General features: G+C 39.6%; 1 protein-coding gene across 1 annotated transcript in view; it reads right to left on the bottom strand.

The window, feature by feature from the left end:
- Window positions 1–19,746, bottom strand: part of MAOA (monoamine oxidase A) — a 78,309-nt gene that overhangs the window by 43,686 nt on the left and 14,877 nt on the right. The window contains exons 2-3 of the mRNA XM_054973515.1: window positions 11,409–11,503; window positions 2,428–2,565 (exon numbers count right to left, since the gene is read on the bottom strand). Of these exons, the coding sequence (XP_054829490.1) occupies window positions 2,428–2,565; window positions 11,409–11,503 (233 nt within the window). The remainder of the gene's footprint in view (window positions 1–2,427; window positions 2,566–11,408; window positions 11,504–19,746) is intronic.

The following is a 19,746-nucleotide window of genomic DNA, read 5'->3' as shown; positions in this document are numbered from 1 at the left end:
CTGTTTCAAAATAGTGTTTATTATAAAGAAAAGAGGGTGATCCTTCCTCTCACCTCCCTCCATCAAATAGCAAGCAAACCAGGCAGGGGGAGGGAAGCAGCTTGGGGCAGGCAGCATTTGTACAGCTCCATCACTGCGGACAACCCTCCAGCACTTGGCGACAGGGAGTTAGGGGGCAAGCCTGGCTTCCCCAGACACTGAGGGTAAAGGGAGCGAAACAAAAAACAGTGCTGCCAAGCTAACCAGTGGCAGGAGAGGAGAGGAAAGGGGAGCCCCATGATGAGCTGGCTTCAAGCTTACACACTGAAACAGTGATATAGTGCAAATCTGAATATAGGTTTTTTAAAAAAACAAAAATGGGTGTGAATGTGTTTTTGTTAGCTGTGATGCGAGCTCATCTACTGCCCACTATAGTGTTTTTTCTGCAGCATGTGAACTTCTGAAAGCACAATGCAGACACAAATTCAAGATATTTGACCTTGCATGTGAACGCTGCGTCGTGAAAGCGGGATCAGAAATGGCATGACACAATCACGAAAATAAGGCAGTGAGGAAACTGTTAATTTCTTAATTATTTATTTAAAACGTTTCTATGCCACCAACCTCCCAAATAGGATCCCCAATACAGCGAACATCATGAGTACAGGCACTTTTCTTTTAAAGAAAAAAAAGCACTGCCTTTATGATGTGATTGCCATGGGGACTTGCAGCAGGATGCCAGCTGTGTGTTCCCCTCTTGACTGTGTTTGTGGGGGGAAATACTATGAATGTGTTGTATAGGGTAATATCAGACTATTGGAGGCATTTGGGAGGAGCTTAGAAGAGTACTTCTTTTTAAAAATGGACTGATTTGGGATTGTGTGAAACCTCAGACAAACTGCCTTCACTCAGAAGTACTCCACTGCTCATTCACATGATCTGTGAAAGTTAATTATTACAATATGGATAACATAAATAAGAATTTATTCATTAAGCCAGCCATACATTAAAATCCATATTTAAGATTGTCTCTTATCACCTTTACTTTTTAATTTGTATTTGAATGACCTTGCAGCTGCCCTTTCCTCAGCAGAATCCCATCCTCCATATTTATCAACAAAGGCACTAACTTTACTCCTCTATGTGGATGATGCCATTTTTATGTCCCACACTGGGCTGAGAAAACTTTTAAATTCCTTTTCAAAACAGCGTAAACATGAAGAACTCAAGATAAGCTATTCAAAATCAAAGGCTATGGTCTTCTCCAAAGCCTCAGTCTGGAGAATTGACGGTGTTCAATTAGAACAAGTCTCTAAATTCCCATACCTGAGGATGGTCTTTGATCCCCAATCAACTGGCAATCTCATTTTAAATTTTTAACAAATAGAACTAAACCTTCATTATCACTGATTGAACGCTTCTTTTTTTCCCATGGGAAGCAAATATATCCCAGGAGGTCTGCATATATTTAATATGAAAATCATTCCATAAGTCCTTTATGGAGTTTCAGTATGGATTCTCCAAGTAAATGAGAACTTAGATTATCCACTAAGCTATTTTCTATTATACATCACAGGAACTCCAAAATGTATAGGTGGGATAGCTTTAATATTAGGTCGGGGTCAGGGCTGTATTGAAGTCAAAGCATGGCTGCATGTGCTTAAACACAGGCTAAAGGTCTTCTTCTCCACAAAGACGGATGGTCTGCTTTACAAGCTAAATCAATTTAAGATCAATGTCATTCCCATTTGATGTAAGAAATAGACAAGAAACTATTCAGTCTCGGTTTAGTAAAGGATGATATACTGAGACTTGGGAAAAGTGAATCTTTATTAATTATCAAGAAACGTATAAAAGATATTCTAGCTCAGTTATATGAGCTTGGACAGTATGCTCCACTCAGTTCTTTGGCATCCTTCCATCTCCAATCTCAGCTTACATTAAACTCCTAACAATTACTAGCTATTGCAGAGCATTTATGCTCGCATGTCTAAATGTTTTTCCTTCAGCAGCTTTATATGGGAGATACTGTAAAATGCCTTACTTGGATAGACTTTGCCAATGTGACTTGAAAAAGGTTAACTCTTTGCCCCATATGATATTAGAATGTCCTCATTACGACTTTTCCAGTGAATGGTGGATTGCTCTTATTTTAACTAAACTACCTCATACTGTATCAAAAGATAAAAATAGTTCCTTATTTGCTGGTGGATTTGTATCCATCCAAGGATCATGCTGGCTTTGGCCAAGTATCTTTACACCATATTTTCCTTAAAGAAATAAAGACTCATCCACTGCTTAAGATAAGTGGATCAAAGGAGCTTGAAGGAAAAAGAAAGGAAAAGGAAAGATACTTAAGATCTATTATTCTTACACATTGAGTCATCAACAAAATGTTTTTCCAATGAAGAACATTCCAAAAGGTAGATACAATGATCAAATTCTTACATTTATATGTAAGATACTCCTCTTGAGAACATCTACTTTGTATGTTTCTATGCCAAGTTCTTTAGCCAGTCGCAGAATTCGATTCTGAGTAGGTCCAATATAGGCTCCACCAACATCAACATAGTCCACTTGCTTGTTCTGTCAAAAGACAAACATTGCATAAATATTAGAAGTTAGTAGAGGCTGCTCCACACAGCCAACCCCTAAAAATCCAGTCAAATGTCACCAGACCATGTCAAATAAAAGCTTATCAGCTTTCACAAATTTTTGTTTCAAGATGCAGGACTAACTGTAATTGCCATCAGGCCTTAATTTTCCACAATACAATAAAAAAGGAGTTACAGATTGTGTGTGTTTTTCTTGCTCTAACTCCAGTTTCCAGGACAGGTAACAGTATATCAGTAACTCAGTTCAAGTTAAAAACTATCTTGTGGGGGGAAACTTGTCAAAGGACCATGACTTGCTTAAAGATATCCAGTTAGCTTTAAAGGAACTTATAACTGAGTTTGAGGAGCAGAAGAATACAAAACTATGGCCCTCAGTCACTCACTTTTAGAATGAAAGCAAAATAAAGAACTGTATGATTTTATTTGTGCAGTGTTTCCAAGCAATCACTTTTTGGATCTTGTTTATAGCAAGCAATAGAAACCATACATTTTCAGCCTCCAGGGAAGAGAGACAGAGTTTATATGCTCATGTTTCATGATCACTAGTTATTATCTCAAATTCCTCAGCACTAATGATGTTGAGTGTGAGTAAGCATGGAAGTAGAGTGACAGTTGGAGTTGGAGGTTCACCAGAAAATTTTCTTCACAATTGTGGCTCAAAACAAAAAAAGGTGTGTGTGGGGGATGATTCTAAAAGTCTATTGATCTCTGCCTATGGGATGGGACAGACTAGCTTTGCAGCAGTAGCAGCAGCAGCAGCAGAGAGAGAGAGCACGCATATGAGTGCACAAAGTAGTGGGTGAAGCTGACTGACAAACAAACAAAAAAAGGTGTGTGTGGGGGATGATTCTAAAAGTCTATTGATCTCTGCCTATGGGATGGGACAGACTAGCTTTGCAGCAGTAGCAGCAGCAGCAGCAGAGAGAGAGAGCACGCATATGAGTGCACAAAGTAGTGGGTGAAGCTGACTGATTGGTGATACATATGGTAAACCAGGAAATGCAAGAGCACTTCGGTACATTAGTGATGCCTATGAAGGAAAGAATTCAGAAGCTCTGGTCAACTGTAATTCCCAGAAACCTTTGCGCTGAGCATTTCCTTTTGATAAGGCTTTTAAGTGTAAAGAAGACCTGAGGTGCAGCCCTCTATTCTTTTCAGGAAATACTGCTAAAGATGGTGCACAACTGCCAAAGAAGCATTTGGAATAGGCCAGATTTTAATATGATTTCAAATAACTCCCCCAAAGCCCATTGTTAAAGACTTCTTTGAAACAGGTGGGGAAGACCAAGCTCGTTTCAAATCATGATGATAGAGTGTTACCCAAATGGGGAGTTGGTGGAATTAGCATATATGGAGACACAGCGAGAGGGGGTAACTAACAGGATCTCCATCAATGTATACCAGGATTGTTCCCTTAGAGAATGCTCAGGAAAACAGGCAGATGTTCAACAGGAACGTTTTTTTAATTAAAAGAGATAGCAATCGCATGAAATACAACACACACCAAACTAACTAGGAAATCAGTGAGGAAGAGGGAGAGAAATTCAGGGAAGGGCTATTTTTACCAATTCTGGGAGAAAAGAAGGTCCGTGGAAGTAGCAGCGAAGACAGCCAGTGTCTCATGGAAGGGGGAAGAGAGGGTTCAGACATAGTCTGGTACATAGAAGGGTCCAGAACACACACACAGTGTGCATATGGCAAGATTTTGCAATTATAGAGCAAATCGTATCTTGGAGCAAAACTGATGTCTTGCTCCCAAAGACAATGACTTGATGGCTATCTCCGGTGGTAAGACAATAAAATGAGGACAGTTTGATTAAATCTTCCTGGGTGTTACTAAAGGTAAGAAAGGTGATTGATGATCCACAATTGTTGGATGGAAGGAATTATCAAGTCCCTGATTAACTCTGATTAGGGAAAAGAAAGGTAGAGAAGATTGGCAAGGTATGGGTGAATAATACAGGAACTTCTGGAAGACCTTTTTGTCTTTACATCTTTACACATCTCTGGGGTGTGGGGCTAATAGCTAGTCCTGCCTCATGACTCACATTTCAGTAATTTTCCATCTCCAGACAGAGTTGGGAACTGTCCTGCCTAGCCAGGCAGCATGTCTGGTGCTTGAAGCTCATGGCGTAAAAGGCTTATGATATATCCATATTCATAAGCTGTCCTTTCAGTGTGAGAGAGGGATGGACTACTAGCAATTGGAAGGACTTTGCCCTTCACTGCTCAGCACTACAATGTGGTATTTTTAGATAGCTAAAAATTATCTTGAGAAAGGAACATGGCATTAACGCAGGTAAATGTTTATGATATGGGAATGAAGAAATCAAGGTGCAGAAAATTAATACAAAAGGAAGTTGCATGCTGAAAAGGGAAGGATATTGATGAACTGAACCCACATTCTAATATTCATATCATATTATTCAAACTCCTACAGTTTTAGGAGTTTGAATACTAACTAATAGAGGATGGTTAGTTTCCCAAATATTGTGATGCTTTAGAAAAAAATGAACCTGAAGATCTGCTCCATGCACAGAATGTGCAGTATGGCCCATTGTATATATACCTTGAGGTAGCTGTTAATTTGACCAGGAACTCTAGTTTTTAGAGCAGTTTTAACCGCACATTTGACATTAAATATCCAAACTGCTAAACATTGAACCTACTATCCCAAAATAATTTTCTTTTGAAGTGCGTCATAAACATCGAGATGCGAGGCTAGAGCGGCTATGAAGGAAAAGGCGGAAGTGGAAGTGCACAATTTTGAAAGAGGGCAAGGGCAAGCCCTCATTGCAACCGGAAGTGGGCCATCTTGGAGAAGGGTAAAGGCAAAGCTTCCATTTAAAACCATAGAGAAAAGATGCCCGCCATTTTGGACAGTTAAAGCGCTAACTTTTGAACAAAATACTAGTAAAACAAGAAATTTAATTTGGGAACTTAAATATTTAAGCCACAGAATTGCGAAAGAGAGCAGACTCATGGGAGCGGAGCAAATCGAGCCCCACGATGGCGAAAAAGGACTGGCAGTCGTCATTTGATAATTTGGATAAGAAAGTGGCTGAAGGCAACAGAGAACTAAAAGATGTAATACAAGAGATGATGAAGGATCTCAAGGAGACAATTAAATCTGAAGTGGCGGAGTTAAGAAAGAGTATCGACGAGGTCAAGAAGGAACTACAGACGACGCAGCAAAAAGTTAATGAGGTGGAAGAAAAGACGGGGAAGCTAACCACTACATTTAAAGCAGAAACCACAGGCTTGAATGAAAGAGTGGCGGTGATGGAATGTAAATATATGGAGAGACAACTTAGATTTCGTGGCGTTCCGGAGCAGGAGGGGAAGGTAGCCCAAGAACAGATATCGGAAATATTAGCAAAATTCTTGAATAAAACCATGGAAGAGATCTTAAGACATGTGGACGTGGCGTACAGAATTAATTCAAGATATGCAGCTCAAAAAAATCTGCCTAGAGACATGATTGTGCAGTTTACTACCAAAAAAATGAAAGAAGACATTGTGAGCAAGCAATTTCAAAACCCACTGGTAATGGAAGGAAAAAAGGTGAGAATAATGAAGGAGTTACCTAAAAAAATCCTAATAGAAAGGAAAAAATATAGAGATCTGACTCAGATTTTGAAAGAGTTGAATATAAGATATAGATGGGAGATTCCAGAGGGTCTGAGTTTTGAATTTCAAGCAATTAGGAGAACTATCAGATCGCGGAATGAGATGGAGATGTTCTTGTTGGACAATGATAAAGATTTACCTAAAAGACTCAGAATTTGATTATGGAGTGTAAAGTAATATCATGGAATGTAAACGGACTTAACTCACCTTCCAAGCGTAAAACTATTTTTCATTGGCTATCCAAGCAACGTTGAAATATAATTTGTTTACAAGAGACCCATGTTAAAAAACAAGATCAAAAGTACTTTAAAAATCACAAATTAGAAAAAGAATTTGATGCCGCAGCAAAACAGAAAAAAAGAGGAGTTGTGTTATATATCAAGGAGGAACTGCAACCTAAAATGATATTTAGTGACTCTGAAGCCAGATATCTTGCGGTGGAAATTATTTGGAACTCCCAAAAGACACTAATAGTAGGGATTTATGCACCAAATGGAGCTACTGACAATTTTTTTAAAGAATTACAGAAGCAACTAGATGGAGTGACTTATTCACAAATAATCCTGGCAGGGGACTTTAATGGAGTGGTAAACTTACAGGAAGACAAAACAAAGGGGACTCAAAAGAAATGGGGATTATTGCCAAAATCTTTTTTTGAAATACAAAAACAAGAAAATTTGGAGGATATGTGGAGAAGAAATAACTCCAAAGCCAAGCAATTTACCTATTATTCAGCAAGGCACTCGTCGCTATCGAGAATTGATATGATCTGGGCCTCTAAGGAATTGGCAATATGGACTAAAGAGGTTGAAATTATGCCCAAAGTAAGATCAGATCACAATCCAGTTATGTGGAGATTTGGGAAATGTATTAAAAAATTTAGATGGAGAATTAACGAAGATTTACTGCAACAGGAGGGCAATCTAGATTTGTTACAGAAAGAAACCAGATTTTTTATACAATATAATTTGGATAAATCTGTACCAACGTATAAAGTATGGGATACGTATAAAGCTGTAATGAGAGGTGTCTTAATGGACTTAAACGCGAGAGACAAAAAAAGAAAAGAAGAAAAAAGGAAAGAAATTCAGGAAAAGATAAAAATTAAAGAGACTCAATTAAAGAAAAGACGGGGGGGAAAGAAACTACACCTGGAGATGAAGATTCTGCAAGAACAATTAAAAGCAATGGACAACAAAGAATTGGAATGGGAATTGAAGAAACTAACACAAAAAACATTTGAGGGTGCCAACAAGCCGGGGAAATATTTAGCTTGGCAATTAAAGAAGAGGAGGGAAAAAAGAGTGATAACTAAGATTATAGAAGAAGATAAGACGTTAATGGGTCAATCAGCCATAAGTAGAGCATTTTATAAATTTTATGCCAAATTATATCAGAGTAAAGTGGTAAAGGAGGATAGTATTGATCAATATTTGAGCAAAATTGACTTACCAAAGCTATCTGAGAAGTGGAAGCGAAAACTAAATGCTGAAATAAGAGAAACAGAAATTATGGATGCAATACAGTCAGGAAGGCACCAGGACCTGATGGAATAACGGCTAAATTTTATAAAGTAATGGCAAAAGAGGTGGTGCCTTTCCTGAAAAAAGTGATGAATGGGATCTTAAAGGGACAAAAGATTCCAGAAACCTGGAATGAGGTTAATATATCACTGATTCCAAAAGAAGGACCTGTGTAATGTAAAAAATTATCAACCTATATCACTGTTAAATAATGACTACAAGATTTTTGCGAAAATATTGGCGGAAAGGCTGAAGGAATGGCTGGCTGAATTTATTGCAGAAGAGCAAGCAGGATTTTTACCAAACAGACAGATTAAAGACAATCTAAGGACTGTAATAAATGCAAGAGAATACTATGACAGACACTGTGAAAAGGAAGTTGGTTTCTTTTTTGTGGATGCAGAGGAGGCTTTTGACAATTTAAATTGGAATTTTATGTTCGCCACAATGGAGAAGTTACAGATGGGAAAAGAGTTCATCCAAGCAGTAAGAACTATATATAAAGACCAGTGTGCAGCAATCGTAGTAAATGACGAATTAACTAAGAGACTGGAAATATGGAAGGGTACAAGGCAAGGTTGCCCATTGTCTCCACTGTTGTTTGTCTTGATATTGGAAATTTTACTGATGCAGATACGAGAAGACGATGCCATAAGAGGTTTGAAGATTAAGGGATTTACATACAAAGTCAGAGCTTTTGCGGATGATGTGATGGTTATTGTAGAGGATCCAATCCAAAATATGCCAAGATTGTTGGATAAGATAAAAGAATTTGGTGATTTGACTGGATTTTATGTTAACAAAAGAAAATCTAAGATATTATGTAAGAATATGGTGAAACAAAGACAACAAGAATTAACGGAAATTACCAACTGTGAGGTAACACATAAAGTAAAATATTTAGGAATAGAGCTTACTGCTAAAAATATTGACTTATTCAAGAACAATTATGAAAAGCTGTGGCAACAAATTGACAGAGACTTAATCAAATGGAATAAGTTGAATTTGTCATGGCTAGGAAGAATAGCAGTAATTAAAATGAATGTACTTCCACGAATTAGGTTTTTACTGCAAACAATACCAAAAATAAGAGACAACAAGCAATTTGACAAGTGGCAAAAGAAAATATCGGACTTTGTATGGGCAGGGAAGAAGCCTCGAGTGAAGATGAAAGTCTTTTGTGATGCCAAAGAAAGAGGGGGATTACAATTACCAAATATAAGACTATACCATGAAGCAATATGTTTGGTGTGGCTTAAAGAATGGATGTTATTAGAGAATCTTAAACTCTTAACTCTCGAAGGATATAAAAAATTTTTTGGTTGGCATGCGTACTTATGGTACGATAAAATTAAAGCGGACTCTATGTTTCTGCATCATTATATTAGGCGAAGTCTCTTCACAGTCTGGCAAAAATATAAAAAATATTTGGATGAAGGTATCCCGACGTGGGTGGTGCCAATGGAAGCCATTGACCTGAGGATAATTTATAATAGGGAACAATGTGTGTCATATAAAGAGGTGTTGAAAATGGAGCAGAATATGATTAAGCTTAAAACAGAAGATGAAGTATCTTATTATGGATGGTTCCAATATAGGCAGATTAAAGACTTGTATGATTTGGATCGTATAAAATTGGGATTTAAATGGAAAAATTTGGAATTGGAAGACTGTATACTACAAGAAGGCAAGAAAAAGATTTCTAAAGTTTATAAGATCTTCTTAAAATGGTATACAGAAGACGAAACTGTTAAAGTCCAGATGGTGAAGTGGGCTATAAACTGCAATAGAGACATAACAATGGAGGCATGGGAACACTTATGGAAAAATACATTGAAGATATCGACTTGTACTAATATTAAAGAAAATGTTTACAAGATGATATATAGATGGTACTTAATGCTGAAGAAAATAGCATATGGGAATAACAAAATGTCAGATAAGTGCTGGAAATGTAAAAACCATGAAGGTTCATTATATCATACGTGGTGGACCTGTGAGGTAGCAAAGCAGTTCTGGGGAGATATTACAGAAGCTATGACTGCAATTTTACAAATTCAAATAAATAAGAACCCAGAACTGCTGTTCTTGAATTTGAATATGGAGGGGATTCCCAGGCAATATAGAACATTACTATTTTACATGACAACAGCGGCGAGAATTTTATACGCCCAGAAGTGGAAGACAAAAGAAGTACCATCTATTGAAAATTGGATACAAAAATTGCTGTACATGGCAGAAATGGACAAAATGACAAGAAAGATGAGAGAACAGAGTTCAGAGGAATTCTTTAATGATTGGGGGAAACTAAAACAGTATTTGGAAAAGAAGTGGGACGTAAAGGGAGAAATGTGGGTGCTAGATAACTATTAATTTGGCAGAAGGGAAGAGAGGGCGATCTTTACAAGAGGAGAAGAGATAAGTTAGAAACATGTTGTAATTGTTAATTTGATATTAGGTTTTTTATAGTTTAACATATAATATCTATTTTAGTAGTATATTAGAATGAATAAGAAAAGAAAAAGATATAAGCAATAGAGTTAGACAGCGGGTTGGAAAACTGTTGGAAGTCTGAGATAAAGGGGGGAGGGGAAAGGGTGGGGGGATATGGAAATGAGGGTATTAATCCAAAAATTTGTAATATTAAATTTTACTCACCCAATAAAAATCTTTTAAAAGACCAAAATAATTTTCTTTCTATTATTACAGTTCCATATGCCTAACTGATAACTTGTTCCATATTGGTACCATCCTCAGAAATGTCATGCAGGAATGTTTACGTAAAATAGCCTGATTCGTTTTAAAAAATGCTAAATTTGGAAAAACCTGGTACACAGCAAGGAGAGGTCCCAGAGAGCCCATCCCAGGCTGATGAGCAGGACTACACTTTTTCACTTTTGCACATACAGAGACACAAAATTCATCACAGACCAACTGTTAAATGTTGCATTGCTATGTGCCAGTTGTTGACCTTATTCATATTTTTGGGAAAGTTTCAACAATAACACCTTGTTGTACACACATTATAGATGGTATCAGAGACACGACAGGGATTATACACCTTTTAACTAGGGTTCCTTCTTTTCCAGCTGTTTTATGCTCTGTTCTTAGCCTGGGGATTGTTCTTTCAATATCATTTTAGACTCCTTTTTTGTTCTGTGCTTTTATGCCCTGGCTTGTTTATACTGAAATGCTTTTACTTATTTTATTGACTTGGCATTGAATTGCAGTGATTTGTTTTTATTAACTCATTGTCTTGGTAGGTTTTGTTCTACTGTTTAGCTGTGAGCCACCCTGAGTAAGTCTACAGACCTAGCATATAAATTTCCTAAATAAATAATTTCCATCCTTAAATCCTATTATTGGATTACTATACTGTTGTTATACTGAACTGGTTACTATTCTTTTAAGAGCATGTGTTGCACATGTTTGGAAATCTGTCTGTACCTACTCTGATAGACAAGCTCAAGTTTGAAAAGTGACATTATAGATAAAAATGACTTATTTTAAACAGATATACTTGGAAAAATGGATTTAGTTTATCCAGTATTGGAAACGACAACATTCAGGTCTCTGTCCACTAATATAATATGATTTCAGTGATTTGACATATTCTGTGTGTTGTATGTTAGGTTTTAAATATAATAAAAAAGCTACTTGCTCTAATTGTGAATGTTCGTCCTCCAACTCGGTCACGAGCCTCTAAAACCACAACATTAAGTCCAGATTTGGATAGTAACTTGGCTGCTGACATACCTAAAACAAAGTACATGTACATGAAAAGTTGGTCTTGTTAGTAGTTTGGCACATGTTCACACACTTACAAATTATATTGGAACACCGTCATCTATGTAGTCTGATCTCACAGAATAAACAATGAAAGAAATAGGATGTTCAAAGAGGGTTGCCTGCTCTCCTTACCTTTCGGGTGGGAGACCTGGCACTCACTGTTCCTATGTCCTCTCGTGTGTGCTCCTGGGGCTATGTGATGACATCACTTCCTGAAAGTGACATTATTGGGCAGACTACATGCCACTCTAGGAGTGCTCCCATGCTCTGCAGTGGACCAATTTTGGCATGTTTGGGGCTGAAATCGGCCCTCTGCAAAGTTCAGGACGTCTCCAGGGCAGCATGACGGACCTGGAGTGCTCCTGTACTCTGCAACAGGCTAATTTTGGCTCATTTGGGACCAAACTGGGCCTGTTGCAGGTCAACACCAGCCTGCTGTAGAGCACTGCAGGGGTGGCGCAACAGGCCTTGAAGTGCTTCTGCACGCAGCAGTGAGCCCAATTGATTCGGGCTGCCTAGTGCAACATGCGGGAGCATACCACCCATGAGCATGCCCCTAGAGGCACATTCCCCTGCTTTTCCCCCTGCCAGACAGGTAAGCAGGGGAAGGGGGGAGCAGGGGATCCCCCATCCCCAGTGGAGGACAGGCAACCCTAAATTCAAATATGGTGGCTATGGCCAAAAATTATTGATGTCTTAATGCTGTTTCACTAAAAAAAAAAGAAAAAAAAGAATCTATTAACTGATGGAATGAGAACCACAGAAACTATATATCAATTAATAATGTAATGTACTTAATTTAAAATTGTACATTCCTTCACCTGAAATTTAATAATCTTTTAAAAGAATATCGCACTTTACCACATGACCTAGGGTTGTGCCATGTTTACCACTGTATATCATACATTAGAGCTGTACTACCTACTAAAAAAATAGTTACACAATTAATCAAAGAATTCAACAGCATATTAGGTATATTCTGCTTCCAGTTTGTGACCTACAACTCATGGAAATACCTGAAGAGACATCTAATGCTGAAAAGAGAAACTGGGTCAGACTTTTTAGACGAACATGGAATGAGAACCATGCTAAGCAGCAGGGCTTCACAAAGAACACTAATACTTATCAAAACAAAAATGGCAGTATAAGCAATATTTTATCAAGAATCAAATAGGCTAGGAATAGTCAATAGACAGGAATTTCTTAGGAACATAAAATATGTCTTGAGGCACCCAACAATCAGGAAGGAAGCAGAACAACTGGCAGTTTTCTTTATGGTGGTGGAATATAAACCAGCTGTTGACTCTACTGTATCTGGTAAGCTTTGAGACAGGAAAGGAAAGCCCTTTCGATTACTGTGTGTGACTTTTATGTTTTCGATCATAGGCCTGGAAACCATCTAAAAGTCAAATTACATAGTGTGACCTAGAATGCAAATTTCAAAACACAAAAAAACTAGGTTTTTTCAGTGTTAATAACTACTATCCTTCCATTTTACAACTTAGTTTGATCTTGGTAACTCAGCAAAGCCCTGCTCAAAGAAGAGATGGAATCTTTCATGGCCTGATGAAGAGCACATTCTCCAAATGAGAACTAAAACTGACATTTCATCAAACTGGCTTAAAATAAAAACAGAAGGAAATAGGGTTGCCATTCCCCCACCCATTCCAACTGTTCATGTAAAATACCAGGAATGTTTTAAAAGACATTTCAACGATCAGTAAGATGCTTCAAACAATTGGTTCCAATATGATGATAATCCCCACCCACAGTGAGTTTCAAGTGCCTAACCAGCCAGATGTCATCGTGGAATAGTTGCCATCTTTAAAAAACCACTAGTGTGCTTGGGTTTTTTTTAGGGGGGGGGGTGGTTCTCAAGTTTCCAGCTAGGGAGGCAAAAGTTATCTCCCTGCACTGAGCAATTCTGTTCACTATTTATTTACTTTGGCCTATTTTGTGAGTGTGTGTCTAATTTACATAATGTATAGCCTGCCTTTCTCACCGAGATTCAAGGCAGATTACACAGTGTAAGTCAATATGATCAACAGTGGGGACATTCAATAAACAATGCACTAAGGTACACAAATTCAAATTTATGGAAATTAGAAACATGCAGAAATCCAATACAGAGATCGAAAATTATAAGTGATTAAACATGACATATTAAACAATGCAGAAACTACCCAGTAGGAACATAGTTACAACAACAGACAGTACACAGTAGTTTAGTCTACAGCCCCTGTCCCTTTATTAATGTATCTCTTTGAACCATTTCCTTACAGTACAGCCCTCCTACCTGTGCCAAAAAGCCTTCCTGAATAATTCAGTTCTGCATAGTTCATGGAGGGCCAAGAGAATGGGATCCTCCTAACCTCATCAAGCAAGCCATTGTAGCTGCCTTGTGTCCTGCTTTGAAATTCCTCTGAAAAAGCTCGATTCTGTAGAAAGGAGTCGCGTTCAGTGACTTGATCCTTGATTAGTTTCTGATCAGCACCTCAAGATGTTTTGAGAGCTGTTACTAAATAGTTTCTCACAATCATTCCAACATATCCTGTGTTGGTACCCTTTAACACAGATTCTTATAAAACATTTAAATGTGATTAAACACATCAAAGTAACAGTTTATGCATATTGTTTAGTGTTAAAATGGAAAATGCAACCACAATTTGTTCATGTACAAGAACTTTGATTAATATGAATGAGATTGAAAATAAGTAGTTTTTTTGTATTTGACATGATTTTCACAAATTTAAGACTCAGTCTGAGAGAAAATATATGGTTTGTAGACATTCTACTCCTGTCTTTTATAGCTACAATCAGAATGCTACTCAGCACCTGTCCACTTACTAAGCAGTTCTGTGAGGCATCTGTTAGTCAATTGTATTCTTTAGCCTGTTATGAGTTTATTGTCCCTCTAATCTTATTGGACAGTAACACAAATTGTATATATTACTGTGTATCTGGCCTGTGAGTGTGATGAATCTGAGAACTTTTACAAGAAGTAGGTCAGTCAGTGCTGGTGCTGGATGTGGAAATTGCAGTTTGGTGTTTTAACAATCCTGCAAAATTGATTGGAAATGCCTTTTTCTCTTGCAGCACCTCTGGAGCTTGTCCTCAGTTGCTATGGAAACCCCTAGGCTGTTAATGTGGCCATAACTTATTTATCCTAATGTAACCACAAGCGACCTTTAAGGCCAGTAGCTTGCAAAGAGATTACATATTTGAGAGGAATGTTTCATTATGACATACTGACAAATGGGGCCTGATTGCTTGGATGGTGGAAGGGCTGAAATATATCAATTCTAGCAGAATTGCTAGAGCTATACTTGGAAGAAGTGAGGGAAGCGCATAAGGACTACCCTAGTGGTATGAGTATTTCAGCTGGTGGAAATCAAAGAAAGAATGCTACCAGCAGGATACTGTTGCCATCTGCTGAAAGACAAAGTTGTAGTATCCATGCAGGGTAAAGGGGTGGAGCGTGGTGGAGCCTGTAGAAAATATTCTGTTCATAAAAAATTTACAGCTATTCCATGTAATCACATTAATTTAATTTAACTTAATTTAATTGATTTTTATCTGCCCTCCCCACAAGCAGGTTCAGGCTGGTTACGACACTATAATAACAATAAAACAATTTAAAATACAATGCATAAGAGTAAAAACAGTCATATTATTGAGTTAAAACTGGGTTACCCTGACAGGAAGCAATACATCCCTACCTGACACCAGGCCAACAGATATTCAGTCCTTCAGCTCTGATTTTGTCATGTCAAGAAAGGTTACGTACATGCTGGCATCTTGTCATAAGTATAATTCAAAATTAAGCAGGAAATTAAGCATTTAGAAGACATTCTAGAAAAAGCTATCAATTTTATAGAAAGGGGAGCACTGAGGCTGTGAGTCTTTGGTGTGAAGGACAATTGATGAATCCACGAGGAAAGACCCAGGGCCGGCTCCAGCGTCACTGGCACCTGAGGCAGCTTGAGGGCTGACTCTGTGTGTGTGTGTGCACGCATGCACGCACACCAGACTGCATGATGACATCACTGTGTGTGACATCGTCATGCAGGGCTGGTGAGCACATGGGGGTCCTTCCGGCCCCGCGCCGGCTGCGCCTGGCCCACAGAGCAACTGAACGGGAGGCTGCCACTCAGCTGCCCCACGCTGCCGCTGCCAGCACGTGCTCCTGGCTGCCGGTGGCAGCTCTGTGGTGCGCACCCCTGCCCCCGGGCCAGCACCCCTCCAGCGCCTTAGTGCCCTGAGGTGGCTGCCAGGCCGGCCTCAATGAGCGGGCCAGCCCTGGAAAGACCTATGAAAAGAAAATAATTCGAAAAAGTGACCAAATTCAGTAATATACTACACAGTGTGATGATATGATTATCATCATGAAATTGATTAGTTGCAAAATGTTTACCCCTTCCATATTTACCTTCTGATCGTATACACATCCTTTGGTGTCCATGCACTGAATATGTAGACAGAGAATGGAGGGAATGGTTTGAACATTTTATAGGCATTTGTTTTCAGGGCTGACAGTATGTGTCTAAGCCAGTTCCAACAATGTTTTAGAATGCTTGTCTGTCTTCACCCAGATTCACACACTTTCATCCATGCACGGTATGCTTCCACTCCAAACCTTGTTGTCCTTCCTGCCTGTTTGGCTGGTGATGAGAGAACTCAGCAGGGACTGGCCTGATAGTAGTGGCATAGAGATGGTGACTATGTATGTCACCTTTTCTATGTGTGCTTCACCACCACTACTACCAGACTGGCTAGAATCTGGAGTGAGCAAGCCAGCCAGGCTCCTTCTTACCTCTACTGCCAATGTTGGTGGCTTAAAGCGCAATGATGACAATATGTTATCTAGCTAATATATGTGGTATCAACAAGCTTCCCAGTGATCTTTGCATTCCATACCTTATGGAATATGCAACTTACTTCTCTACAAAAGCAGGACAAAAAACTTTCCAACCTTTTACAAGCCAGTCATAACAACAATCCCACCAGCCATTTATTAACCTTTCCCAGCATACACTTAGCTTAGCAGAGGAATCTGTCCTTTCAAGAAGATTATCTTTCTGTCCCACCAAACCGAAACAGACAATGCAGCTCTGGGAAGACCTGACAGCCTTCTTCCACTGTCTGCACTTGAAGGAATACTTTCACCACAGCACAGAACAGAACATGCTTGGACAGACAGCCTCCTCACAGCCTCAACAATCCATTGTTGAACAGCTGCCTTTTCACCCCTCCACCAATGAACAGTCTAAGGGTGACCAATTAGCTCCCACTCAACACTAAAGAAAGAACTCTGTGTGGACACCCCCCTCCCCGAAGGCTGCAACTCCACAGTAGACCTATACATAGAACGTTTCTGTCACCAAGCCCAAGCTGAAATAATCAACAAAAAACACCACTCAAGACCCAATCTCAGCCACAAAGAGAAGAATGCCACAAGCAGCCTGAGAAACAATTCTGGCATTATAATAAAGCAAGCTGACAAGGGAGGAGCCATTGTTATAATGGACAAGACAGATTACATACAAGAAGCTGAACGACAACTCTCCAACACCAGTTTCTACAAGCTGCTATCCTCAGACCCCACACACAAATACCAGCAGGAACTCAACAAAATCATGAAGATGTTCCAACTTACAAACAGGAACAAATTTATATGGATAAAGCCCAGGTGAGAGCCTATATCTCCAGATCAGGTGCACTGCTATGGGCACCCACTTGGCTCCTCAGTATGCCAAAATTTTCATGGCAGACCTAGAACAGCATTATCTGAACACCTACCCATTGGCACCTCTCCTTTACTTAAGATTTATTGATGACATCTTTATTGTCTGGACCCATAGCAAAGAAGCCCTCAAGAGATTTCACCTGTAAGGTTCTGTCAGGTAACTTTCAGAAACTTCACTGCATGAGTCCAGGAACTGCATGAATTAAAGTATTTTATTCGATAAGCTACTAGTTCACTGTTACATTCTTTGCCAGGAATGGCGCTTTTCTACAAGCACAACATATATAGGATTATAAGCCCAGCCCCAAAGTTCCTACCCTCCATTCAGGAAACAGCTAAGTTTAACAGATGAATAGAAAAACATAGCAGATAGGAAGTGAGAGCTTCCAAGCCTCCCAGATGAAAGAAACTATATGCTGAGAAAGAGATAACAGCAGGCTGCTACATTCCAAGTAGACAGCAACTTCTAGCATCAGAGCTACCTAGAATTAAAAAATCCTTACAGAGTTACACAGAACCAACCAGGCCTTGCAAAGATTGACAGGAGACATCCTGACATCACCAGGCTTTCCACAACTTCCATCCCACCATCAATCTAACTATGAATCACTCTACACGAGAAATAAACTTCCTGGACACCACAGTATGGATAAACAAGGGACACATAAGTACCACATCATACTGGAAACCAACAGATCGGCAAACATATCTACATTACTCGAGCCACCATCCCAGCCAGATCAAGCAAACCATTGTGTATAGCCAAGCCCTATGCTATAGTTGCAACTGCTCCAACAGACAGAGATACTCACTTGAAGGATCTGCAACAGGCATTTTTGCAATTACAGTATCCACCTGACATAATGAGAAAGATGATTGGGAAGGCCAGAATGACAGCCAGGGACAGCCTGCTACAAGACACGCCCAAAGAAAATAACAACAGAACACCGTTGGTGGTCACCTACAGCCCACAACTTAAGTCAGTCCAACGCATTACAAATGACCTGTCACCTATGCTGGATTGTGACACTTTCCTCTGAGCACTGGGGGGACGACCTTTTCTTGTTTACAGACAGCCTGCTAACCTGAAACAACTACTCACCCACAATGATAAACTACTTACACTAACATGGACTCTGGTACCAAGTCCTGCAACAAACCAAGATGCCAACTTTGCTCTCATATCAATCTGAGCAACATCATCAGTGGACCCAACAACATCAGCCATACCATCTTGGGTTCATATTCCTGCTTATCCTCCAACGTGATTTACGCCATCATGTGTCAGCAATACCCCTCCACTCTCTACATTGGACAAACTGGCCAGTCCCTTTAACAAAGAATTAATGGACATAAGTCTGACAACAGGAACCAAAACATTCAAAAACCAGTGGGGGGACATTTTAACCTTCCAGGACATTCAGTTGCTGACCTAAAAGTAGCAGTTCTGCAGAGGAATTTTAAAGGGAGATTAGAAAGAGATACTGCTGAATTGCAACTGATAATGAAGCTCAAGTCATTGCATCCACCTGGACTGAATTGAGACAAAAGCTTCCTGTCTCATTACTAGAGGTGGGCACGATCCAATAAAAAATACCGATCAAGCTGTTCGTGGATCCGCTCTGGCGATGACCCCAGATCATGATCCACACCGAACAAGTCCCATTTCCGATCGGGGATCAGGGAGGCCAAAGCGGAGGGGCGCCCCCCTCACACACTTAGAGCAGAGGGGGGGGGAGTTTTTAACCCAGCGACGAGCCGCCTCCCCTCAGGGAGGGGACGTTTTCACACACACACACGCACTTAGAGCAGGGGGGGGAGTTTTTAACCCGTCCCTGCCTCTCCAAATAGAGAGAGAGAGAGAGACACCCAGGCCAACATGTTTCAGCCAGCTTTTTAAAAAAAGGCAGGGATAGAATCCTCCATTCCTCCCCACCCGATTTTAAAAGCAAGCAGCCAGTCTTCCAAAAGCATATTTTAAACAGGAAGAAAGTAAAACCAGGATTGTTTGTGGCATTGGACATGATCTGGGACAGTATACTGGATTTTGGGTGGCCCCATGTAAAAATCAAGAGGATCCATGAGGATCTGTGCTTTTGAACCATGTTTTTGCGCCGTGGCGCTGCCACAAAGCAGTGAATGAATGATTTTTTTGGTCCCCTTTGTGGCAATGGACATGATCTGGGATTGTATGGTGGACTTTGGATGGCCCCATGTAGAAACCAAGAGGATCCATGAGGATTCGTGCTTTTGAACCATGTTTTTGCGCTGTGGCACTGCCACAAAGCCGTGGATGAATGATGTTTTTGGTCCCATTTGTGGCAATGGACACAATCTGGTTTTGTATGGTGGATTTTGGGTGGCCCCATGTAAAAATCAAGAGGATCCATGAGGATCCCTGCTTTTGGACCATGTTTTTGCACCATGGCTCTGCCACAAAGCTGTGGATGAATGATTTTTTGGT

The sequence above is a fragment of the Eublepharis macularius genome, chromosome 3 (assembly GCF_028583425.1).
Source record: "Eublepharis macularius isolate TG4126 chromosome 3, MPM_Emac_v1.0, whole genome shotgun sequence".
Lineage (NCBI taxonomy): Eukaryota > Metazoa > Chordata > Lepidosauria > Squamata > Eublepharidae > Eublepharis > Eublepharis macularius.
The sequence above is the reverse complement of the archived record's forward strand: the minus strand, read 5'-3'. Positions and strand labels throughout refer to the sequence as shown.